Raw genomic sequence first — 27,254 nt, 5'->3', positions numbered from 1 at the left:
GGTGGTATTAATAGGTTTTATTCTGTTTTGTTTTGCCTTTTTTTTTTTTTTTTTTTTTTAAATTTCTCAGGAATCTAGGTCTAATACTGATGATTTTTTCAAAGACCTAAATTCACACTGCCCACAGGAAGCAGTGATGCAAGAACAAGATATGCCATTCCTTCGAGGTGGACCTGGAGTGTACAAGGTAGTGAAGACTGGTCCATCAGGTCACAACATCAGAAGCTGCCCTAACCTTAGAGGTATCCCAATTGGAATGTTAGTTCTGGGAAACAAAGTCAAGGCAGTGGGCGAGGTATGGATCCTTGTAGCTTCAGTTCATGTCTTCATAGATACCAGTATATAACAGTAGTAAACGCAACAAAAGAATCTGCCCCTGTACAGGTTTGCTTTTCCCAACCCTCACGATAAATACTAACCTTTGAACTTGGTTTATATTATAAGTACTAATGCAATTATGTCTTTTGCCTTCTAAGATGTGTGCATTGATTGAAATAATGTTAAAATTGTACTGCAGTTCTATATGCTTGCTTATATATTGCTGCTACAGTGTTCCTTACAAAATGTTTCTTGTTCTACTTTTTTGTCTTACTCTGAATTTTGTTTCATTGACAAAAATGTTTTTCTAGGACCTAACCAATTAACAAATTACTCTGTTTCTCTGTATTGATTGTATTCATTTGTTCGGTTGCTGAACTGTTGTTACTGTTCCCAGTTGTCCAGCTGTGGTGTTTTATGGTTAAGAAGAGCTTAAGGATGAAGTGTGTCATGCTATTTCCTAAATATAATGTCAGGAACAAAATCAGTACTTGTACAAACTTTTCATATATAACTTGGTACTATAATTCTACTGTTGCAGCCACCAATAAAAAGGCATATTTTGGTGAATGTCTCCTTCAAGTTTTTATTTAGGCTTGTTTGGATGTTCGAAAGTTGTGGTGTTGGTGTTTTGCTTCTTCTGAACATAAACAGGTCTTAAGATTTTTGGAAATCCTAACTGGAAGTGTGCCATAAATAGTTTTGGTCCTTCAATCTGCCTCAGCCTGTGGCCTTAATTTAAGAAACTTTTTTTTATAAAATTTTGTTTGTAATATAAAGATTGGAATGAGTGTGTTTTTCAGATACTATAATAAGTTGCTGAAGCATGGTACTGAATTACCTGAAAAGTCAATAAATTGTGCTTTTTATGTGTGTGCATCAGGTGACTAATTCAGAAGGTACGTGGGTGCAAATGGATAAGAACAGCATGGTAGAGTTCTGTGAAAGTGATGAAGGCGAGGCATGGTCGTTAGCTAGAGACAGAGGTGGAAACCAGTACCTCCGACACGAAGATGGCAAGTTGTTTTGTTTTGTTTTTCAAATTAACTTAGAAAAAATTAAGCAATCTAAACATGACAAATAAGTGAAGAAGGAACTGAGTTTTAAACAGTTATAGCATTAATTTACACTTATGGAGTTACTTTACATAGTTGGACTTCAAAATTGTTAATAAACATCCTTTAAATGTTTTTTAAAAGAACAGTTAAAAGATTTCCTCATGTTTTCTTCTGTACTAGTTATGGATGATAATTTTAACCATCCTTTTAGCCGTGGGGATCAGTTTTAAATAAGTAATTGTGCATTTTTATTAGCTTTCTTTGGTTTATTTTGTGTCTCTCTGAAAAGCAGAGCAGAATTAATTACTTATGTTCCTTCTGATTTTAAGTTTGTTAATTCTGTCACACAGCATCCAGTTAAATTCCTGTTAACATGTTTTTTACCACTGTATTTAAAATTAATATCAAATTAGTTAATTATTCTAGTTAGCAAAGTATGACTGCATTCTCTTAAAATACAGAATTTCTCTCCTGATAATTCATGTTCAGATTGGGTGAGACACAGAAATAATAAAACGTAAACAAAATGTTAATACAAAAAAATTACTGCTTCTCCCCCTCCCCCCCCCCCCCCAATCATCATTCTTGTTGATCTCCCTCCAATCAGGCTATCATTACTGATCTAAAATATCTTTCTTTCATCCCAAATGCTTCATATGAATACCTTGAGGTATTCTGAAACTGTTATTTCCTTAACAGATAATCCCAGCCCATCCAGATGTGTTCTGTGCAAGATTATGGTTTATCTATATTCCTTTAAAAGATGAGACAGGGAGTGTTCTTGTCAGTATTTACAGTTCTGGAGGAGATCATCTGTCCAACCTCCCTGTCAGTGCAGATTCAGCTAGATCAGGTTGCTCAGGCCCTTGACTCCAGCCTCTCTGAACAACATGTTCTAGTATTTGACTCACCTTCATGGTGAAAAATTTTCCCCATACCTAATCACAGTTTCTCATGCTGCAACTTTAGTTTGTCTCTTGTCCTATCACTGCAAACATCTGAGATGAGTCTGGCTTCATCTTCCATGAACCCTTTGGTTACAGTGGTCAAAGGGAGCAATAAGATCTCATCATAGCTTTCTAAGACTGAACAAACCCACATCTCTCAGCCTCTTCTTAGGCGTTTTGTGCTCTATTGCCCTGACTTTCTTGGTGGCCTCCACTGAACTCATTTCAGCCTGTCTTCTGATGGGGAGCCTGAAACTGGACACAGCATCCCAGCAGTCCAGTGTGTCCCTCTTGCTTTTAGTAAAAATTCCTATGGGTCTTCATTAGCATGACTGTGTTACAGGTATTCTCAGAGAGAAACATTTAAGGTTCTTCCACTGATGCAAGTCCTGTGCCTCGACGTCCCTGGTTTTTTTCTTTTCTAGATGAGTCTCTGTTTTTATAAGTGGGGTGAAGATAGATGTCTCTTGTGCATCTAGCTAAAGCAGTTTAGTCGTTTGTGAGATTACTGAAATATTTCAATCTGTTCTATGTTCCTAGTCCATCTCAGTACCAAGTAAAAATAATGAGCTTAAGCCAGATCAGAAAATTATTTAAAAGTAACTGCTTTTATTTGCCTTGAAATTAATTGGGAATACTCTGTCATCGGTTTCAATGCTTTTGCTGGACAGAAATAATTAGCATTTGGAGGAGCTCCAGCTAGATTTGCAACTGTCTATATTTTTATCCATAAATAATACCATCTTTCAGATTGCTTTTGTGTATTCATTATTTAATAAAACGGCAGTGAAATTCTCAGAAAGGTGTAGGGGAGCAAAAGTCACACTGAATGCCAGAGTCTGTAGGCTGATGTCCAGATACATTAGCTGAAACACTACAGCAAGATCTAATGTTGCCTATAATTCAGAAAATTCTAGACTCTTTGTTTTTTAAACTGAGTTTAAATTTCCAACCTTCTCCTTGATTATTTTTTTTTTTTAATTTGAGTATATGTGTTACATGTAAGTTCATACTCCAAAATGCAGTTTTGGCCTGAAATACAATTTTATTAAAATGGCTATTAGAAGAGTTGTGATTCTTTTTTTTTTTTTTTTTTTTAATTGCATACACTAATTTTAGAACATTTACAAAAGGAGAAGTTGTTCAAGGTGCCAACCTGAGCTTCTAACCTGTATTTGGAAGATTTCATGTGAATTATTTCATATAGATTATCGCTTGGAATGGTATTTCTGATCATCTTGAATCAGTAATGTCTCCCTAAATCCAAATACTCAAGTGGATTCTATGTCTCATTTATCTTGGCTGTATAGTTCTTATGGATATTCTGAAAGACCCCAGGTTGGTTTTAACTGGAGGTCTCTTTAGCACCTTACAGAAAGAAAAACTGTAGTACTCAGTATCAGATATGAATAAATCTGTCAGGGGAAAAAATGTCTTATGTCCCATGAAGTATTAAGGGGATAGCCAGGATTAATAGTTTACTGGCTCTGAGTTTGTCACTCTGAAAGCTATCCTATTTCCACACTGCTCTTTTCAAATGAATTAAACAATTGCTGTCCGAAGAATAAATCACACACAGAATCACAGAATGGCAAGGGTTGGAAGGGACCTTGGGAGATCATCTAATCCAACCCTCCTGCTAAAGCAGGGTGACCTAGAGCAGGTTGCACAGGACATCATCCAGGCGGGCTTTGAATGTCTCCAGACGAGACTCCACAACTCCCCTGGGCAGCCTGTTCCAGTGCTCAGTCACCCTCAAAGTAAAGAAGTTCTTCCTCATATTCAGCTGAAACCTCTTATGCTTCAGTTTGTGCCCATTGCCCCTTGTTCTGTCACTGGGCACCACCGAGAAGAGTCTGGCTCTGTCCTCTTGACATCCACCCTTAAGATACTGAATGGTGTGATGTTACTGAAAAACTAAGTGTCGAGCCTGTTCCTAAGTGGCATGTGATGGCAAAGCTGGCAGCAACTCAGTCAAACACAAGAGTCTGGTGGTGTTAAGTCTTCCGTCTTTTTATTTTTAGAGCATGAACTCTAAAGTAGAGGGATGTGCTTTTCTTCCTCAAAAGAATTGAGTGCTAGGCTGCTACCTGGGGGGAAAAAAATATTGCTCCTTTGCCTTGTGACTCATCTTTCCAATGTAAATCAGTTACTAAGAAGGTCTAATTCTGAAGTGATGTGTTTTTTTTACAGAACAAGTCCTTCTAGATCAAAATGTTCAAACTCCTCCCCCAAGTCCTTTTTCAATACAAGCTTTCAGTAAGGGGACAAGCTGTAGTAATGGACAAGGGTTTGATTATGGCCTTGGAAATAACAAAGGTATGTTTTTACACTCCCATTTTAAAAAAAATCATGTTTCTCTTAACTTTGCTTATAATTTTGTTACTCATTTCCTACTTTTTAGGCACATTCAGATATTCTCCAAAAGACATAAGCAGTAGTGCAATGAATTCCAAGATGTTTCACAAAACATGTAGTTAACGTTGTAACTGCTTTTTGCTCTGCTTTAATTTCACTCAGTCGAAGTACTCTGTATAAAAAGGACCATCAAAGATTTGTAAGTTACTGTTGAGGTTTTCTATAGTGGTAGGCACAAAACTATAATGCAGAAATGAAAAACATACTTACAAAGTAAGATATGAAAATTACTAGATTTAGAAACCATGAGTTTTAAAATTATCAGAAACATTTGTAAATACTTTTCATCTGTCAAGATTTTTAATGGCGTGGCAAGGTAAAAGATGCCATTTGAGATTTAGGTTGTAAAACTGAAGTTATACTTCAATCACATAGATACCAGTTAAAAATGCTAGGAAATAAATAAAACCTTGCTAATTTTACTGACATAAAATAATTGTTTCTTTTAACCATAGTTTATTTCGTTGGCAAGATGTAAAGATAATAAGCCATCACAGTAAACTCAAATTGCATGCCTTCTGTTCATTCATTGATTAGGTCTAGAAGATTTAATAATACAGAAGAGACTTCTGCTGAGGCAGATGTCCTTGCAAAATATTACTGAAATACAGATCTTTGTTATTCTCCTCCTACATCGCTGTACTCCGTCCATGACACTATGAACATGAGCCTGAGGTGTGCTATGCATTTTTAACACCAGCCTATATTCTTAGTGGTCTTCTAAATAAAGTAACTTGATTTAAGACTTGATTTAAAGGAGAAGAGATGAGGGAAAAATTATTCCTGAATGTTCTAGTCTTTTACTTTCGTAATGTGAAATAGTTTTATAGAATTTCAGTGTTTTACCGCATAAAGAAGCAGTTCATACTTGTCCATGCATTGCTATAGGAAACCTTTTTTTTTTTTTTTTTTTTTTTTTGGATGAAGGCTGGAAAACTCAAGTGTTTGCCTTTTATTTTATAGGGCTTTTTACACAGAACTGCATTTTCCAGTTCAGCCGTACTCATTTCAAAGTAATGGTTGAATCACAAAAGTGGAAGTGTTTAAGATGTTTGGCGTGTGAAGCAGTATTACAGCTTGTGTCTCAATGTGAACTGTGTAATAGTGCAAAATTATTATCTGTTGTTTTTTCTGCAGAAGCATATTAGGAAAATATTTTTTTCCTGTGTTGTCCAAAGACAAAATCTTGGAGATCAATATGCTATATCAACAGGCATCCTAGTTTCTGAGGACATTGTGATTCTTTTTACTGTGTCCTATCTTAAACAGTTTCTGAGGTGTTTATTTTGGGACATTACAGTTACATACCTCTGGCATTGAATTCCATGTCATTTTATACACATTATTCTTTTGACATACCCGTAAGCTGTGATGTTTAGTGTAAGCGAGCCACTCAGCTAGGTGGCTTTATTCATTCTGTGTACGGTAATTCCTTCTGAATTGCCTGTGAGTGGAGAATTGTCGGCAGTTATATTGAAACAATGATGATATTGCTTTCCCAAAAATAGGATTCTTGAGCTGTATCATTACTTTATATACAGTCTTTCTACATTCTCAGGTCTAAGAAGCTTTGAGTTTTGTGGAAAATAAAAAATTGAAGGCACAAGCATGATCTGTTATGGGAATTTCTGAATGAAACTGTTCTTTTGGAGGTGCTTATTTGTTGAAAGAACTTCTGTAGGGATGCACTAGTTTCAGTGAAAATTCAGTCAACACCTATAAGCCTTTCAGACTGCTGGTCAAATGTAAAGATCCCCATGTAATAGGTCTGTGTTTACAGTATTTCCTGTGAGGCAGAAGACATAACTCCCACAGTCATTCTCTGATTTATCTATGTCTTCTCTATTCCAACCTTCTACACTGCAGGCAAGTTTTTAATATTCCGCGTGAATGGCCCTACCCCACTCCATATTTAATTACTGCGGACAGATGACTTTCAACCTCTTCTCAGAGGTTCTTCCCTTTAAAATAATTACTTATTTTAGGTAGTAGGCCTGTCATATTTAAGAATACTAGTGCTTTGTCAAACCTGTCAATCACTTGTATGTTATTAACATAGAAATAATTGCTGCCCAAGTACTGATTCCAATATTTTTTAGGTATACTACTTCCAAAACAGTGAAATAAAATTGATTTATTGATACTTGTAGGTGATTGTTTAGAAAGGTGTTCCAGCTATTTTCTGTTATTCTTCTTGTCTCAATTTTGAAACCAAAGTACCAAGAAAATAAGCGCAAAATTTAATTTTGGATAATAATCACCCAGAAATATTGCAAATTTAGTGAGTTGTAAATTCTGTATTAGCTGCTAATTTTTTTTTACTAGAATTTCTAGAGTGCTGTCAAAATTCTATGAATTTACAGAATAAAGTGACGCTGTTAGGATTTGGTTGCTGATGGTTCAAATCTGTGATGCTTTCAAACTCTTGGTGTCTCCTAGCTCATATTACTAAGTATACTTAAAGTTATAACATGGTGTGATTAAACTCTGCCTTCTTGCTGTAGGCTTCATGTATTTCTAATGCTTACGTAGAGTTTTTTGAGAATTGGCATTCAGAAATTGAAACAAGTTTTTTGAGGGCCTTCATTTGCCTCACAACAAATGTATGTAGTGCTTCAGAAAATCAGTTCCAGTTCGTAAGTGGTACTTTTTTTTTTTAATTATCTTCAATCTGATCTTGAAAAACAGCATAACAGAATAGTTATAAAGATATTTGCAAAAATGAGCAAATATTTACCAAAGCCTTGGCACAGAAATACACTTGCCAAAGCCTGATTACATGTTATCTTTCCCTTCTCATCAGTTTTTCTAATCTTTCTCTGCATGTTCTGTTGCATGTGTGTATTATTGTAAATGCTAGGGATTTCTGTTTTTAATTTGGCTGTTCTTCATTTTTTAGCAAGGCAAATATAAATCTCTATTTTGATATGTTTTCAATAATTGCAGTAAAACATCCATGATTCTTAAAAACCCTTGTACTTTTCAGTAATTTTATTGCCGTGCATGGAGTGAGATTTTTATGTTTAGCCACAATCAGAGTTGTATGTGGCTAAATAAGATTTATGAGCTTTTTCTATTCTATCATTTAAACTTCAATTGAGCACCATTTTACTCTGCCTTTCTGGAGAATGACAAGTAACAGGTTGTAGTTTTGACTGTTTTGCCCACTACAGGTGACCAACTGAGTGCCATACTGAATTCCATTCAGTCACGGCCAAATCTCCCAGCTCCTTCCATCTTTGATCAAGCTGCAAAACCTCCCTCTTCCCTAATCCACAGTCCATTTGTGTTCGGACAGCCCCTTTCCTTCCAGCAGCCTCAGCCACAGCTTCAGAGTAAGTTTGTCAGCCTTACCTGCCTCATCAGTCCATTTCTGCAGCTTTGACATTGCTGTTCTCAGTTGCTTACCAGCTACTAATCATCCCTCAGTGCACCTTTCTGGTTTTGTTTTGTTAAGTTTTTCATGATTCAGAAGCATGTGAGCTAATGCTCCCAAAGAAGTATACTTGCTCAACTTTAATTTCTATATTGACAATATTTTGCTTTTGTTTGTGTTCTGCAGTGTAGATAAGCGCATTTCCAATATTGTATGCAACTCTGGGTTTATAATTAAGGTAACGATTTTTATATGGTACAAAATGTTGATAATTCTTTTAACATCAAAATGGACTGCAGTAAATTCATAGTTAATAAATTTTCTTAATTCCTAATTTTGTCATCACAACAAACTTTAAGGATGTAGCTGGACAGTGGGAACAACTTGGCGCTACTCATACTTGGCTTTGCTAGTCTTCTGTTGGGTGCTCATAGGATTGGCATGGACATGATAGTTTGCACCTAGAGGTGAATAGCAGTTGACCTGATTACTGATGGGACGACAGGAAACTGTTTTGGTTTTGATTAATGAAAAATAAAAGCTCAGCATTCATGACAGATGGCAGATATTGCAGTAAATACTTTCTTATATACAGAACATGTATAACATGGGTCACAGGTATGCTAGTCTTCTCCTGTATCCCATAAACTGTCCCTCAGAAGTGCTTCAGTTCTTTCATGACCCTGTCAATCAGTTCAGTCTTTATGTCTATGCAGTCCAGTTTATTGAAGTAACAGTGACGTGCTTCATGTGAGAGATTAAAATCTCTAATTCACTTTTATAGAAACTATCAGCAATATTCTCACAGCAATCTTATGTACTTATACTGGACTTAAATCAACGTCCTGAAAGCCGAATATTCCAAAACCTACTCAGATAAAACAGCTGATTGCCAGTGGCATCAGCGTACCGCCATTGAGAATTTGTCAATTATATATTCTTTTCCATCATTTTTGTTTTCTTCTCTTGTTCAGAGTAGTAAAGTCAGAGTTTCTTATGCAACTTTGCATCAAAAATAACCATAATTGTCTTATTTCAAACTTCAGATTATTTGTCCTTCAGCATTTAGATCTGTATTGTATGAAAAGAAAAGCTGTCAACATTTTTTTGCTCAGATCTTGCTCAATGGATTTGCCTATCCAGCAGATGTAGATAAACTGTATTCAGTAAGCTTCATCCATGGTTTACGTTTTAATAAGGATCCCTGTTTCAAAAAGAAGCCTTTTCTTGTCAGATAGGAGGAGCACTGGTAGTCTACCAAATAAAATAATAATTAAACTGGAAAAAAATTTTCAAGTTGGTCTCTAATCTGGGATCTTAGCTTAGTACAAGATCTCAACCAATAACAGTTATTTGCCCTTCCAGCAGGGCAAAGATTGTCAACCATAACTGGTATACTATTGCACTGTGATTTGATACGAGGACTTTCTTCCAAACCATTTATTATCTAATTTAAGATTTGCTGCAAATAATGTAAATTATGCATAAAGGAGAGAAATGTTAACATTTTTGTTTTCACTGTCAAAATTTAAGAATCTTATGGGGGAAAATTTCCTGTTCAAACTTCCTGAGTCTCTTGCAAATTTGTTAATCCTCCATTTACAAGTTCATCCAAATTCAGAATATTATCAGGGAGGCCTGTAAGACTATATTAATATACTTGTTCAGTCAAGGAAATTATCAGAGGTATTCGAAACTTAAATAAGCTTAAACATTTTATTTCAAGCAATTATTCTGTTATTGCTGTATTTCTTGAAACTTTACGAATTTGAAAGTAATGGATTAATTTGCAAGATTAACTAGAATAGCAAGGCATATATGCAGTAAAAATATTTAGACAGAAAAGTTCTATTTGGGTCAAATTCCAATGTGTGGTTTTTAATCTGTGTTCAACACTGATGCAGCTATAATAGAACTGTAAAAGAAACTTTATAAGTGTGCAATTTTCATTCATTATTTCCAAAGCACTTTATAGCCTCCTGTTATCAAACTTGTAATTAAAAGTTAAATCCATTAAACAACATATCCCAAGGCTCCATATCAAGTCGCTTGGATTTTTGCCCTAGACATGCTTAGTTTTAGTTTCAAATTATGTGCTCTGTTATTAAGTGCTTTCTGCAGTAAAGTTAGATCTAAAAATTTAAATGAATGTTTATAGTCAATAATTGCTATATTTAAAGGGCTAATGATAGTCTAATAGTTGAAGGAAGTTCTGCCAGCCCAGATTTCCATGGCTGCGGAGGTTATGTACTAAATACTGGTTTTGACTGAAAGTCTGCCTAAATAGTTCAGTCTACTACTTACATTTTCTGTTCTTCCTCAGATAGCTGTCTTCCTGGGGAGAAGTTTTATTTGGAAGCATGATTCTGAGGAAGGTTAGGATCATGCTGAATGCCCTCTAGAATTATTTCCTTAAATTAGGCTTTTATAATAGGAAGAAAAATGTTGGTCTGATTATAAATTATACTCTGTGCCAGTGACAGATTGTAGTTTTTCTTTAGAAGAGTTTGTAGTTAGCTGTTCTTTCTGAGGAATGGTTTCTGTGCTTGGGGTTTGGTTTGGTTTCCAAATTCATTTGGGGCAGAAGGAAAGGGCTTGTCAAAACCTTTTATCTTCTGATACAGTGTCTAGTTATTTTTTTTCTGGAAATACTAGTTTTGGACAACCACTTCCTCAGATATAATGCTTGAAAAAATGAGAAGTCTCTGTTATTCTTTTCAGATCATAGATAAGTAAACTAACAAGACTCCTGTGTTTTGTCAAAGAATTTGCTACAGAAGGAATATTATAAAAAGGGGGAACTGTGTTACGCAGTTTGTGTTACTTGCTAGAACTCTCTGAAGGGCTGATTGTTCTGTCCTAATTAATTCCTTTGCTAATTTTCACACATGGTCACACGAGGGAAAAAAGCTGAGAGACTGTTTCCTTTTTAATGGGGACAGAAAAAGTAAGATGCTCTTGTCATGTATTTTAGTTCCTTGTCAGCCTTTTACGCAGCTGAAAGTCCAAAAAATCAAGAAGAGATGGCACAACCTACCTGGAGTTCAGAATCAGCTGTACTGACTTGGAATCTTAGCAAGGATTTTCTTCCAGAAAGAGCACAAGTTTATGTATGTTTCTTCCTTGATTATTCCAACAAAATGGGCTGTAATTACTCCAGCCTGAGTATGCTTGCTTCTGAGAAGCTTGTAAGAACATCAGTAACAGATTTGCTCAGGACTGCACCCTCCCATAGCTGCAAGATTATTACTGGTCGCTCAATTGTTTGTCTCTGAACTTTGTGAAGAGCACAGAAGACTCGCATTTCTGCCTGGATTCTGAGTACAGGTGAAGTGTGGAAACTAGAGGGTCAAGGAAGATCTTGTTTCTCAACCTTCAGTAACATGTGCTGGGTCATAAAACTCCTTAGACATGACAAATCAGGGAGGCAGGATCTTGCTATGCTGTCCTGCATCAGTTACCAAAATTTCACAATGGGCTATTGAGCTCTACACTTGGGGTGAGAAGTTTGAGACCTTGCAGTCACCAGCATTAGACCTTTATGCCATGTTTCCTCATGGCTGAATTGCTATTGCAAATGAAGAACAGATTTTTAGGCTGAAGAGGCTTTGGACCCCCCTGGTTAAGCCTCATTTGTCACGTTCTCCCTCTTCCGCTGCAGCCCTGGCGGCTCGCTGAGCAGCTGTGCAGCGCAGCTCCTGCTTCCCAACGCGTCTCCGTCCGGGCAGAAGCTGCAGTGCTGAGCTGCTGTTCAGTACGATCATAGCGTCCTGTCAGGCTGCTTCCTCGCCAGTCCATGCTGCAGAGCTGCAGTCCAGCGTATGGTCGTACGCTGTATGATCAGCCCCTACCATTCGTGTCAGGAGTTCCTTGTCCCACTAGTATTGTGCTACCAGTTTGTTTTTCATTTTGTTCCTTTCCTTTCTAGGTGCTAGATACAGAGCATTTAGAACCACTGGCTTTGCCTGCAGTGCTTCTGTCCGCATTTACTAAACTCTGGAGGGGGGAAAAAAGACCAGCACGCCTATGGAGCACATAACCCTTCTCAGTAGTGTTTCAGTAAAATGAAGGGAGAGAATACTCTTAGCCAAGCACACTGATCTCTTCCATATCAAGCTGAAATGACTTAATTGTCATGCAAAGCAGCCAGAGAGTATTGGTTTAACTGTCTTTTCAGATGCTGCTTATTGCCAAAGCATCATTCCTGAAATTTCAGCTAGTAAGTTAAACTGTTTCATACCCTAGGCTTTACAGATCTGATAATCAAAGATATGTATGAAGCATACATTTGTCCAGAACGATCCAAAACCATCCCTGGGGGATTAGTATAGTAACATTTGGAAGAAGCGCACAAACTGTATCAAGCTTTATTTTAGAAATAAATTTGGCTCATCACATCTTCAAATATTGTAGTTACGAATTGTAAAATTATAGAATCATTTTTATCTACACTTCTATAGCACAGGAATACTCCTTTCAGTTAGTAAACTGAAGTGGCTCAAGTGTTGGTGCTCCAAACCCTACCTCTGGGTAATGAACGTTGCTACTGTTTTTCTAATGATGCTGCATTTTAGCTTTTGCTTTTACTCACTCATTCCCCTATTATAACAGTATGTAATACTTTTCTCCCTTTTTAACATTTAATATTCAAACATTTGTTGACTTGAGTATATTCTTTTTACTTAAAAAAAAAAAAAAAAAAAAATAGTCTTTGTCCAGCTGTCTTTATGGCATTTGGCATTTTCAGGATGTGAAAAATGATACATTGATTGCGGTGCTTGAGGAAATTCAGCTAACAGCCATACTGTAGCTTCCATGTCAGTAGCAGAGAGCGAAAGAGGAATGCATTCTTTTTGAAGAGGCATCCGTTGCTTAGTAAAAAGGGCAAAAGCAGGTCAGTGCTTTCCTTCATCATCATGCAGAAAAGCAGTGGCATTTTGGAAGAAACTTTTACTTAACTCCACTCTCCAGAGACATTTTACCAGTCTGGTTTAGAGGTTAAGACAGACCAATGTGGACTAGTCGGTGGTATGTCATGCTTCCTGGATTGGCTTACCGCTGGTTGTTAGAAGACTGCATCCTGGCATAGGATTTGAACTGCCTCTTATGTCTCCATATTGCGTAGCTTTTCAAGCTAGAGCTATTTCTATGTTGAAGGAAAGAATGTGACTGAAGATAAGCTGTCGCATTCAAATGTGATGCGAGACAGAGCTTGCCTACCTGTCTTTGAAGTCTTTCTAGTCTTTGGGGGTGATTAAAAATGCAGGAATCCTGACCAAAAAACTGGTCCCTGTGACTGACCACTCATCCTGGCTAGAGGTACATCACTTGCCAAGGCAGCAAGGAGATTATGTGGGAAATTCATTCTCTTCAACCCACAGTCCCCTTGAAATCACTGAGAAGCAGGACAATGTTCAACATAAGCTAGATTACAACATTATAAAATGTAAGTATTCTCAGACATAGAATGAAGCAAAAATGTGCATAAATGAAATTGGGTTTAGTAAATATTTTCATTGAATTATTCATAGACTGGAATGCTTGTATATCGAATTGAAATTTTTAGGCTTGTATTTACAGAATTGTACCTCCACTGCTCCTTTGTGTTCCTAAAGTGTTTTTCCACATTTTGTCTTTAAAAATTGGTGGAATGACATCCTGCTACTCAGAAGTAATATGGTTGGTATTGGATCTCTCCAAAGCATTTGTAGGCATCCAAGTAGATAATGCGGTTCTTAAATTTATGCTAATACTGGATTGAGAAAAGAGAGATCATTTTCTTGTTTTAAGGAATTAAATTCTTGCTTCAAGCATGTGTGAAAACATTCTCATTGTAGAGTCTATAGACTCCTTCTCATTTCTTAAGATAGGGTTTTTAATATATTTATCTCTACAAGTTAGTAAATGTAGTACCAGACAAAAAAAAATGTTTTAAGCAGTGCAGAAATTGAAATCACTTGTTTTTAATAGACTTGTCTTCTTCCATTTGTACAAAAGTGTGTCTCTAAAGCAGAGTATCTTCTAAAATCACAATCTCTGTAAAATTATTAATGCTGCAAGAGTTAGACTTATTTTTTTGCTGAAGGAAGGAATAGGAATTGAAGTTAGAATTAAAAACATTATAGGGAGATAATAAGACAGACTTGAAACTAAAAGTTCCTACTGTTACCTCACTCCAAATTTCATTTTAAAAGATTTAGCATTAGTAGACTCTATATTGAAATTATCTTGGATTATATCAGAATTTAACTGGTTTTTTTCATAAGGCAAAGTTATTTTTAAGGATCGATTAAGGTTTGTTTTCATGTCTGTACTGTTTGATAGAAACTCTTTTACTGCTAGTTATGCCTCTTAATAGGATTGAGAAACTAAAGTTCACAATACACACATGAAGTTCTTAAAAAAATTACGTTATCAAGTTGCATTCAGATTTGAAAACAGATTTTTTTTTTTATGCATTTAAAGTATTTTTGTTCATTCTTTCCAGTGATTAGTGAGACTTTCCAACACAAACATCTAGCTCTTCTCTAGTTTTCTCAAAAGAATGTGAGAACTGGTCTTCTAGAAGGCCAGATTGCAGTTTTAAATAATGAATCTCCGAATTTACAGATTAAAAGTACATGTCTAAAACCAGAGTTTAGTTGAAAACTAGGTACTGTTTTTATAATAAACCATAAATCTTATTGGCTAGTCTACACATACTACATTTTAGATCCTGCAAATTAACACTGAGATCGCAGATCTTTTATTCTTTTAGATCAGGGAAAATATCTTGAAGTAACTGTTTCTCATTTAGAACTGAGGTAGTAGTCTAAAAAGTGAATTTGAAATACTTAACAAAGGAGATGCATATCATGTGAAATGCTTGGTTTTATCTTACTGCTTTTTGCATTGAATCTGTGCTGCTTCTGTGCAACTTTTCCACTGTAGAAACTCCATCCTGCTGCCTTGCTTCTCGTGAGCGTATTTACAAAACTAATGATGTAGCTGGGCCTGCCTCTGCTATTTCATCTCTCTCTCACAAACTGAAGGGTGGGTATGCATGCCAACATAGCAAGGTCATTCAGATTTTACATTCAAAATGTTGCTTTGTTTTTTGGGGTTTTTTTAATCCTTCCACTCATTTTCATTTCATTCGCTTAATAAAATACTGTTTTGAAAGTAAACATTCAAGTTTGGTATTTGTTGGGAGCTCACTTGATATAACTATTCAGTGTTGCCTTCCTGAGTTGCAGCAACTTCATGATAGTGATCTGGCTATCTCTTACTGCTTTGTAAGCAGAAAGGTGACTGTTAATCTAATCTAATAACACCTGTTTTCAAACAATAGGCAAATGAAATATGGAAGAAGAAAGGGGGAAAAGTATTTGGGGTTTTTTTTGTTGTTTACAGATAAAGCAGTTTGCTACATGATTATGCAGTTTTTCATTTGGGGGATTTTTTTTTTATGTGTGTGCTGATAGTCTGGAATGGATTATTTACCTGTGTATGTGCAAATCCAAACCTTGTGTTTTTAAAAACATACTTTTTTTTTTTTTTTTTTTTTATTCCTGGAAGCTACTGTTAAGCTATGCCTGTCATAAACAGTTTTGTTCTAGAATGTTTTCTTGCTTGATATTCACTAGTCATGCATATACTTTGAATTTGATACATTGCTGAATGGTTTACAGTGTTTTATGTCCTCTAAGATGACTACTGTTGTCTTCTCACTATTTTTTCCTTTATGAGGCATTTTGTAAAAGGAATTTTGTATCTAGAGTATTTCCTCATCTGGCAAACCTTAAATTCATCTTTTTATTTGTTTGTTACTGGGAAGAGTGTGCATAGAAAATTCTAATTTCCATTTCTGAATTCATATATCACAAAGCAGACATCTCAGAATAGCTCATCAGTAGAACTGGTGAATAACTGAGCTGGCATGAACAAAATGTTTGGACTGATATTTAAGAAACTTTTTTTTTTTCTTTTAGCAAGAATAATCATTTTATAAACCATTCCCTTCCTCTTCCCCCTCTCTTCCCCCACGCCCGCACCAAAAAAAAAGAAATTATAGAACTCGTAAGAAAACAGAATAAAGACAGACTGCACTCTCAAATTTTATTATGGTGATGTTTGAGATGTTCTCATTATATTATACTATTGTCTGTATTCTCTATTATATTCACATTTGGCATATTGTTCCTGAATACAGACAAAATATTTCTTCTCTGCCTGGAGAAGTATGAACTCCTACCATGTCTTATGTCCTGGGAAGCCAGGAGAGTATCCTAACCTTCAAGCTTGTTAAATATTCTAATATAGGTATCTTTCACTTTTTTCCGTTGCTGTTTTGGTTTTTTTTTTATTATAAGCTCCTTAAATATAAAGGTAGAAAAATAATACAAATTGTTTTGTAACCAGAGGAAACATCTAGGTTGCTAGACTTTGCTCCAAAAAATAAATTTATTTTTGTATTGTGAGAGGTAACAGTAGGAAAAAAAAATAGATCAGTCAGTGCTTCTATATATTTTCTAGCTTAGAGATAAGGCTTCATGGTTGGGAACTGGAAGAAGTTGGTTCAGGTCCCATAAAGCAGAAGGAAGTAAACACAGATTTCCCACCTTCTAAGTGCTGAAGGTACTGGATAAAAGATGACTGCTTATCCTCTCTGTTTCCATTAGAAATTAGGGTCCAAATTTCCAAATATTCTCTGATTAATTGAAACTCTTTTTTTGACAAATAGTTGTTTACCAAAAAAGTATCCAGAGCAGTGGAAATAACCTTTTAGTGTTTAGAAAAGTAAAATAATCCCAAGTATTGTGGCCTAATTCTACAAGCCTTACAAGTGAACTTTCTTCATGTTAAACTCATGAAAACCCATTCAATCAGAACGACTTAACTATGTATTCAAGACTTTGCAGTGTAATGCTTTGTAGAGACACCGTTATATTTAATTCCTGATTGCTGCTTTGTTTGCCAGTAACTTCAACACTACATGTCTCAATTTTCAAAATACAATTCTGCAAGAAGGACTGAGTGTGTTCACAGAACTATTAGAAACAGGCTGCTTAATATACTTATTTGCATATACTTGTTTTCTATGTATTTATATTAAGCTGCTCATAGTTTTTATAGTTCTGTGATTTAATACATGTATGAAGTCTGTGCAGAGGAATAAGAAATTACTGCATCAAAATAAAAGGGCATGATGGAGCAGAGTTGATGGTTTAGCTTAGTGTTGAAAACGGTGGGTGTGGGGTTTATGGTTTTGGTTGGGTTTTGGGTTTGTTTTTTTTTTTTTTTTTTTTTGTAGGTTGTGTTCTGGTAGCAGAACATTGATAGTTTGTGGTCTTAAAAAGGTGAATATATCAGATTATCAATGTGAATAATTTTAAGCTTGCTTGTAAGCCTCTTACCCAATTTGCCTTATAGCTGTATTTACTTCCTAAGTTTCCTGACTTTCGAGCATTAAAGAAAATAAATCTGGTAATACATTTGATCTTTCTGCAAGTCTCTTGTTAAAGTCAGGCTGACACACGTAGTGCTAATACATAAATAATCCTTGGTTTCTGTTGCAACTGTGGTAAACTTCATTAACTCCTGGCATGTTACCTAAGGATTTTAAATTGTGCTTCCTTTACTAGTGTTTTGTGGAAATAGTGAACTATGTGCCTTTTGATACCTCCATAGCAGCGTTTTCTCTGTAAATATTTACAAGCACTTGTTTCTATGTATCTTTGGGAGAAGAAATGTATTGAAAATATTCTTGGGGAAAAAAATTCCCTTTATATTTCCTTTCATTTTGATGTGATTATGTTTGAATTTTATCTTGTGTTCAGGTCTTTAATCCTTGTTTTGTATTATTAAAGATACCATTAACAAAACATAATAATTGAATTATAAACTATGCTAAACAGGTGACCGAATGAATTTCACGGGAGCTGCTAGACCAGTTTCTCCAGCAGGAAAATCAGACATGCCATCAAAACACAGAGCTGACTGCAGGTCACCCAAGCTTGATGTGCGAATGAATAGAGCTGCTGCTGACCAGAAGAAACCCAGGAATACAGAAGGCTTATCTGCCAGTGAGTCTCTCATGCTGAAGTCAGATGCTGCAAAATTGCGGTCGGACTCTCACAGCAGGTCTTTGTCTCCAAACCATAACACTTTGCAAACACTAAAAACCGATGGAAGAACAACTACTGGTCTGAGAGCTGAATCTCCAGGGCCAGGAACCCGGTCATCTTCTCCAAAGACAAAGACACTTACAGCTGTTAGATCTGGTGCTAGTTCTCCACGATCCTCATCACCCAATGACAAACCTCTACCTCAGAAGCCTTCATCCCCTGTAAAAACAAAGCTTGATCCTCCTCGAGAGCGCTCCAAATCGGATTCTTACACATTAGATCCAGACACCCTTCGCAAAAAGAAAGTACCACTAACAGAACCCTTAAGGGGGAGGTCCACTTCACCCAAACCAAAAATTATTGCAAAAGATGGAAAACCTGTTACAGAAACTGAAAACAGAGCTCCTTCCCCTCATGTCGTACAAGAAAATCTTCACAGTGAGGTTGTTGAAGTATGTACTTCAAGTACTTTAAAGACTAACAGCATTACAGATAGCACCTGTGAAGACAACACAGAATTCAGAACTCTGGATGATGGTTCTAGTAAAGTTCATTTCAGCATAGGAAAAGCACCACTGAAAGATGAGCAAGACATGAGAGCATCTCCAAAAGTGAGCCGTAAATGTGCTGGTAGGCACACAAGACCTAAAAAGGAAAAATCCAGCTTTCTTTTCAAAGGAGATGGCTCCAAGCCTGTAGAGCCTGCCAAGCAAGCAATGTCACCTTCTGTTGCAGAATGTGCTAGAGCTGTATTTGCTGCGTTTCTTTGGCATGAAGGAATAGTTCATGATGCTATGGCTTGTTCATCTTTTTTGAAGTTTAATCCAGAATTGTCCAAAGAGCATGCACCAATACGAAGCAGTCTTACTCAACAACCTGCAGAGGAAAAAGAAACCAAGCTGAAAAATAGACATTCATTGGAAATATCATCTGCTCTTAACATGTTCAACATCTCACCTCATGGACCAGATATATCTAAAATGGGTAGCATCAATAAAAACAAAGTCCTCTCAATGTTAAAAGAACCACCTCTGCATGAAAAGTGTGAGGATGGAAAAACTGAAACTACCTCCTTTGAAACATCCAGTCATCACACAATGAAATCCAAGTCTCCTCTTCCATTAACACTGCAGCACTTGGTAGCTTTCTGGGAAGATATTTCCTTAGCTACTATTAAAGCAGCTTCCCAAAACATGATTTTTCCAAGTCCTGGTTCTTGTGCAGTGTTAAAGAAGAAGGAAAGTGACAAAGATAACAAGAAAACCAAAAAAGAGAAGAAGAAAAAAGAAAAGGTTGAGACTAGGCCAAGGGGAAATCTTTTTGGCGAGATGGCTCAGCTTGCAGTGGGAGGACCTGAAAAAGACACCATCTGTGAGTTGTGTGGAGAATCCCATCCATATCCAGTGACTTACCACATGAGACAAGCTCATCCAGGTAAGATTACTTTTTTTTTTAATTCCCGCGTCCACCTGTAAAATACATTACACACACATTTTGGTCTTAGTTACTGTTATGAAAATAAGTCAGGCTGCCTTGTCGAACATTTTAACACCGTTCGTTATATAAGCTAAATTAAAACTTAGACACGCTTACTTACAAATTATTTCCATGCTTGTGTAAGTAATTTTAAGCAGTTATGGATCTGAGCTTTCAAAGATGCTGAAGAAAGTTGTTTGAAACAAGGCCAGAGCAATGAGCTGACTTTACAGTAGCTCTTCAGAAGCATGCCATTTGTTACGCTTCAGGACTTGAAACTGTGCTGAGAAAATGGCAGATAAAATTAAAAGTGAGAGATTGGTTAATTTGAGTTTCTGTGTTGCCAAAAGTTTTCTATTGCTGTTGTACCGTGAATAGTAGAAAGCATTTATTTATCTGCTGTGTCAGCACTTGGTATCAGTGACTAATTTTTTAAAAATCCAGTTAGAGTCTCTAGACAATTTGTGTTGTAAAACACAATCCAAGTCTGCTATTTTGTCTCCTATGTGTGGGTCCCTGATTTTTTTTTTCAAGAGTTTGTTTAATTTTAGGAAAATGAGGTGCTAGATAGGCATTATCTTAGTCAGCTGAGTTCAAAAGATATATGTAAGTTGTGTTTTCTTTGGAAAAGGGATCACTGATAGAAGGGATTAGCTACAATATAGCGAGTAATAAGTAGCCTTGTTAAAGACAAAATGATTTCTGTGTTTTCTAGCTTGTAAACATAACTAATTACTTTGCTAGTTAGTGAAGTTCAAGCTGATGTTGTATGCGCTCATTTTAGCACTGTATGCAAAGTTAAAGCAAAATTAAGGAGCTTTATTATTCGGCAGTTATCAATGCCTTGGATCTTTCTGAGAAACAGTAATTAAGCAAAGGAATGCACTTCATTCCATTTTGAGCTTTGTTAGGGTAGGTTTTTTACATTTGTTAAATTATAGATAATGTTGACCTTACCATCATTTAGCTGCCTGAATAGGAGCTGTTGATGCTTTGGACAAGTTAATAATAAAAACTTGAAAACTACAGTGCATTTGAGTTCTTTGGTTACTGCTGGGACACAGGGACATGCACCCTGTTTTTTAATCAGTTCAGAGATACAGAAAAGGAGAAAATTAGGCCAGGAAGAGACAAGCATCTTCCCCCTCTCCATCTCTCTTTTACAGTAATAATATAGTAATAGTCCTTCTTTTGAAATAACTTTTTTTTACATTTTTTTTCCCTTATGTAGGTTGTGGCCGTTATGCAGGTGGACAAGGTTACAATAGCATTGGGCACTTCTGTGGAGGATGGGCTGGTAATTGTGGCGATGGTGGTATTGGAGGAAGCACTTGGTATTTGGTTTGTGATCGATGCAGAGAAAAATATCTCCGTGAAAAGCAAGCAGCAGCAAGAGAGAAGGTATTTTCGTCTGTTTCACTCTCTATCTGCTTAATAATGCTGTGTTCACAACTTGAAAATAAGGTAGGGATAGTTTAAAAAACTCGGAATTTCGAAACTTTGGAAGGTTTTGGAATATCCGTTTAGGTCATTGCTAAGTTTAAAATAATAAGATAGAAACTTTGATTGCTTCTGACCAGATTTCTTCCCTTCAGGTGGTAGTGGTTTCAAATTTGTAAAGTAATTTTATTTTTTATCCCAGTACAACTGCAGCATAGGATGTGGCACCTAATTTTTTAAAAGTATGTGTCAGTTTATTTAACTCTGAATTCTGTTTTATTTGTTTACTGAAATATGAGTACTGTTTTAACTTCATATGTTTATAGTTTCCTTAATGTTCTTAATCATCCAGATCATTGGATACAGATGCCAAACACTGGGCAAAGTAAAGCAATTTTTAATCTGAATAATACAAAAGGTGTTCTTATATTGGTGTTCCATGACCAATTTCAAATTCTTTTTTAAAGTATACAAATCTGAGGTTTTAAGATAAGCAGAACAATGCTAATTTAACTTTATTTTTTAAACTAAATCTTTTGAACCTTTTTGCACACAAAATTCATCCTGAGGCAAGCATCAAAGCTTTCAACTGTTTATTAAAAGTTTACAAACTTACGAAAATAGTAAAGTGACATTTTGTAATAGAAAACATTTTATAACAGGAAGAATCAAGCAACTTTACTATAAGTGACATTATCAGCTTTTCTTGTGGTGGGAAGTATAATTCAAATATACCTTTTTTTAAACTTCTCTAGATTAAACAGTCTAGGAGAAAACCAATGCAAGTTAAAACTCCTCGTGCCTTGCCAACTATGGAAGCTCATCAAGTGATTAAAGCCAATGCTCTGTATTTACTGTCGCTGAGTAGTGCTGCTGAGCCCAGTATCCTCTGCTATCACCCTGCAAAAGCATTCCAATCTCAACTTCCCAGTGTCAAAGAAGGAATTTCTGAAGACTTTCCCATTAAAATGCCATGTCTCTATCTACAGACTTTAGCAAGGTAATTAAAGAAAGTCTATCAATATTGATTTTAATACTCCTCTGTTTATAGTGTTAGATAAAAATGTGTGTATAAACTAAACTAAAACTTCAATAGAAAGGTAGATATTTTCTTATTTCTTTCTCTTCCGTTTCCATGGTCTGTTCAATTTCTTGGATTGTATTTGCTCCAATGGTCAAATATACCCTGAGTAGCTTTTAGATGCTAAATATTTTTTAACGACAGTTTAGTTCCTGTCCAAAGAATTTAGAATTTCCTGAAGAGTTTAACTTAGCATGATAGTAGCAGACATATGTGCTACTTTTCTCTCTTCACAGTTAAAAATAGTTAGAAGGAAACCAGAAGACTTGTGCTTACTTGGTATTTCGAAGTAGATTTCACTGTAGTCCATGTTTATGATGGATAGACATTTGGGCCTAAAATACATAGTGGAAATACCTATTGAAAAGATTAAAAGATAGCAAAGGGTGATTCTCCATTCCCTGTTGGTCGAAAATGCCATTATATTTTTCATTAACACTTGTAAGTCACAACCAGCTTAAATGTATTAGATGAGGAGTAAATTAATAGTGTTGGCTGGCTACATGTATTGGCAAAGGACTTTTGTGAATGTGTGTGTTTCATGTAGGCATCATCATGAAAATTTTGTTGGGTACCAGGATGACAACCTCTTCCAGGATGAGATGAGATACCTGCGTTCAACTTCAGTACCTGCACCGTACATCTCGGTTACTCCTGATGCAAGCCCTAATGTCTTTGAAGAGCCAGAGAGTAACATGAAATCTATGCCCCCAAGGTACTTCCTTGTAATTCTAGGTACTACATACAAATGCTAAAGCATTAGCATAACACCAATTAAAAAGAAAAAAAAAAAAAAACAACATTGCTGTAATTAAGTAGCTAAAGTATCAAATCAGCCCAGATCAATCTCTGAAATGGCAGCAAAAAAGCCAAAAATTTATGAAGCTGTAGTTAGAGAAATATCTTCAGTGAATCATAGCATATCAGGTATATTTCAACCTCTAGCAATGCAAGTTTGCAAATCAGATTTGAAACTTTTGACTGTAATGCAAACCAATTGCTTACCTCTGGAAAGGGCTTGGGTTTACAACCTAAATATGAAAAAAAGTTTGTTTAGAAATTGATGAGGACTCTTAGCATACCTCAGGAAAATTTATCCAGAGCCCTTACTCCAGGCTTGCTTATTTCCCCATAGAGACAAATACAATTTTTCCAGAATCTCTAGAACTGAAAAGTGATCCAAGGACCATAGCTATTGTGAACTCCTTGAAAATGTAGCAGGTTTTTTTTCCCTGTATTTCTATTCTTTAACACAACTGACTGTAGTGCAGATTAATGGCCTTTTTGAAAGGAAGTAGCTGTTATCCTCCTTTCAGGATTTCATTCTGAAGGGAAGTTAGAACAGGAGGAAATTTTATTACCTTACATTTTTCAGAGCAAATGTTGCTGCTGCTTTCTGTGGGAAGTTAAAATGTAACTGAATAAATGACACCTTAATGCTGTCTAGGACCAAGAGTGCTAGATGGTTTCTGTCAGGTTAAGCCAGTTTCTTATCTCATTAGGTTTACTATGATCTAATTCAAGCAATTACAGAATCTTTTGTTTTGCCAGGAAAAAAAAGGCTCTTACTGTTACTTAATAATAGTCCAGAATCAACATAGATGCTCTGTGTTTTCAGATGTCAAACAGTGATTCCTCATAATAATGAGGATGCAATGAAGAGAAAACTTGCTTTTAATCTGTTTTTTTTTCAATCTGTTATATCTTATACTGACTGCAAAAACAGTTTATTGGAATACTACAATCTACAATGTAGTCTTTTCAGAAATAGAACTTTTCTAACAAAACTCCTTAAGAGTGCATCGTATTGGTATATTCGTTTATTAAAACTGTGGACACCATGGTCTCCTGAGGCCTATAGGGACAGCATAAGCTGGGAGTTCTGCAGACTGTAAGAAGTCCACTGAAGGTAAGGAGTAAAACATGTCAGAGGCATAGCCGTAGCAATTGAAAATTAGCTTTAAGGCTAATGATGTTAGAAACTTTTACTTCACATAAAGTTCTAAATTTCAGTTGGCTTGCATATTAAAAATTCACTCCATAGATGTTTTCACGTGCATTCTCAGGGCAAATTTGGTCTGAAACTTCAATTCAGGCATGATCTGAATGTTTGTATTCTCTCTGAGAAATATCTAAATTCTTGGAACTTACCATACATCATTACATTTGTATAAAGCACTTGCATGCTTTTTCACCATGTGTAATTCTAATATGTGTTCTTTCTTTTCCAGCATTTAAACAGTTTTTAGGTACATAAGACAAACTTTCATGCAGCTGTAGCATTGTCATTATGAAATGCATGTGTCTTTATTTAATGTTTATGTATCATTCAAGTATACTCTATATATTTGTTAATGGGGTTTCACTGATTTCTTTGTAGTTTGGAAACCAGTCCAATAACAGATACAGATCTTGCAAAGCGTACAGTCTTCCAAAGATCATATTCAGTTGTTGCATCAGAATATGACAAACAGCACTCAATTTTGCCAGCTCGTGTGAAGGCAATCCCTAGGAGACGAGTCAACAGTGGAGATGCAGGTAAGAGCACAGACGTCAGAAATGGTGAAAAAATATTCAAGGATACAGCATTGTATTTGCAGTTATTCTTGGAAACTCCAGGCAAATATAATTTCTATAATTACATGTGATGGCTTTTATTTTTATTTATTAATAAATACTAGCTGTTAATCTGCACAGGATTATTTTAGAACAGCTGCAGCTCTGAAATTTGTGGTGCATCTTTTGTGCTTGATTTAGAAGCTAAAGTGGTATTTGCTCTCTCAGTTGAAGCATCATTTTTCCACACTGTTTTTTTAATGCTTTTTTTTTCATGGAAAAAATGATTAAAAATATATATTCTAATGTTTCTCTATTGCTTTTTATTTTTACTGTGGCTACAAACTTAAAATGCACAAATAATCTAATGTATGCGTATTTTTATGCTTTTGAATAGAAGTGGGGTCCTCTCTCCTGAGACATCCATCTCCTGAACTTTCTCGGTTAATCTCCGCCCACAGCTCTCTTTCCAAAGGAGAGAGAAATTTCCAGTGGCCAGTATTGGCATTTGTAATCCAGCATCATGATCTTGAAGGACTTGAAATAGCAATGAAACAAGCCTTACGGAAATCTGCTTGCCGAGTCTTTGCCATGGAGGTATTAATGTACTAATGGACCTTCTATGATTCAAACAAGATGTCTGTAAATTCTGCTTCAGTATTTTTTTAAAGATTTTTTTATATAGATTAAAAAAACAAAAAAGGTATTATTTTGTGATGTGCAATAAACTTATTTTAAAAGTTCATTTGTGTTACTACCTCTAAAAGTTATGAATACAAAAGTATTGCCCGTAAACCTTCTTCAATAGTTTATCTGTTGTGTAGAAAATCTCTGATAAAAGAATATTATTAAGGCTGCAAAAATTAATTATACAAATATTGTTTTCTCCTCATTTGCTTAGCATCTTTCTGATCTTACTTGCCATTCCTTTGTTAAATGCTTTTTCAAAATATTCTTTCTTTAGAATTGTTTTGGTGCTGGTAATATCTTGATATTTCACAACTTCCTTCCGAGATGGGTCAATGCTACCCCTGTTTTGTAGATAGTGAATGAGCAACCAAAAGATCTATTAAAGTTCAATTGCTTCAATAAAAGCTGCAAGAGACATTGTCATTGAGGCCGTTCTTTTAATTTCGGCTAAGCTTCAGTAAAGTTTCTTCTGAACTTGCATACAGCATGAGTATTTTTCCATTTGTAACGTGAAAATATAGATGGATTTTCTCAGATAAAGTAAAAAACCATACTTCTACTGTTAAGGACCACCCATCAAATTTCCAAATATCAGTGTGCAGAAATATTGCAGCTTTTAGAAGAATATAAGAATGTTATAATTTTTAAAATCCCTTTTCTCCCCACTATGTTGATATTTTTTTTTTGGAAGTGTTTGAATTGTTTTAATTAATTCAGTCAATGGCAGAGCCCAAACAAGGAAACCAAATCTATTCCCACCGAGTCCTAAATTAAAAAGGATCTTTACTTTGTTAACCAATTTGAATAGTAAGGAGTGCTGCCACCTCATCCTGTAATAATCTCTGAAAATACATAAGAACTCTGCTTTTTGATCCTTAAAGCTTTTTTTGAAGACCTCTACATTATTATTTGCCTGTCCAAAAGCATCAATGCACCTCCTTACATAAATGGTTTAAGAAATGCTTTCACTCCGGGTTTGCTTAGCGAATTGGTAACTCCCTGTGTGTATTTTATTTTAGGCTTTCAACTGGCTTCTTTGTAATGTCATTCAAACAACTTCTCTTCATGATATTTTATGGCATTTTGTGGCTTCACTGACTCCTGCACCCGTAGAGCCTGAAGAAGAGGAGGATGAAGAAAATAAATCAAATAAAGAAAATGCAGAACAAGTAAGTGAAGTTCAGCATTCCTTTCAAAAATACAGTACCTCTGTTGATTTTTGTAGTAAATTTAGAAACATTTTAATTATGTGTGGAAAAAAAAATTAAAAAAATCCCATGAACACCACCTTAATTCTCTCTCTGTGAAACAGAACCTTAATTATGGAATGAAAATTCTTAAATTTTAGTTGAGCTCTTTTGATAGTCATAGATTAATTATTCTTCTAAAATCCCCAAATTTTGTGTGATGATGAATTAGTCTTTTAATGCATTACTTTTGTGAGTATTCATGGGAAAGAAGAAAAAAAAGCACAAGCACTTTACTAATCCGGTAACAAAAAAATTTACTGTTTGCTTTTTATTCTTCAATTGCCCCCCCCAAAAGAAGAAAGAAAAGAGAAAATATTCTTCATAGAAGCTTTGTTGTTCAGTCTGCTGTGTTTTTCAGTGCTTTAAGAAAAATCTGTAGTTAATTCTGAAAATCTATAGTTAATTTAATCATATATATATATAGAAGTAATTATGTGTATACTATGTACACTATATATAGTTAATTCAGTGATTTAAGAAAAATCTGTAGTTAGTTCTGAAAACGTAGCATGTGAAAAATTAGGTATAGTCTTAACAT

The 27,254-nt window shown here is 35.5% G+C and overlaps 1 protein-coding gene across 1 annotated transcript in view; it reads left to right on the top strand.

The window, feature by feature from the left end:
- Nucleotides 1-27,254, top strand: part of MYCBP2 (MYC binding protein 2) — a 174,864-nt gene that overhangs the window by 117,590 nt on the left and 30,020 nt on the right. The window contains exons 54-64 of the mRNA XM_035895202.1: nucleotides 71-295; nucleotides 1,202-1,334; nucleotides 4,517-4,642; nucleotides 7,915-8,076; nucleotides 18,014-19,657; nucleotides 20,931-21,100; nucleotides 21,895-22,139; nucleotides 22,768-22,935; nucleotides 24,601-24,758; nucleotides 25,174-25,373; nucleotides 26,486-26,635. Coding sequence (XP_035751095.1) covers nucleotides 71-295; nucleotides 1,202-1,334; nucleotides 4,517-4,642; nucleotides 7,915-8,076; nucleotides 18,014-19,657; nucleotides 20,931-21,100; nucleotides 21,895-22,139; nucleotides 22,768-22,935; nucleotides 24,601-24,758; nucleotides 25,174-25,373; nucleotides 26,486-26,635 — 3,381 coding nt within the window. The remainder of the gene's footprint in view (nucleotides 1-70; nucleotides 296-1,201; nucleotides 1,335-4,516; nucleotides 4,643-7,914; nucleotides 8,077-18,013; nucleotides 19,658-20,930; nucleotides 21,101-21,894; nucleotides 22,140-22,767; nucleotides 22,936-24,600; nucleotides 24,759-25,173; nucleotides 25,374-26,485; nucleotides 26,636-27,254) is intronic.

Source organism: Egretta garzetta, unplaced genomic scaffold (genome assembly GCF_000687185.1).
Source record: "Egretta garzetta isolate BGI_Z169 unplaced genomic scaffold, ASM68718v1 scaffold335, whole genome shotgun sequence".
Lineage (NCBI taxonomy): Eukaryota > Metazoa > Chordata > Aves > Pelecaniformes > Ardeidae > Egretta > Egretta garzetta.
Note: the sequence above shows the minus strand (reverse complement) of the source record. Positions and strands in the feature narration are given on the sequence as shown.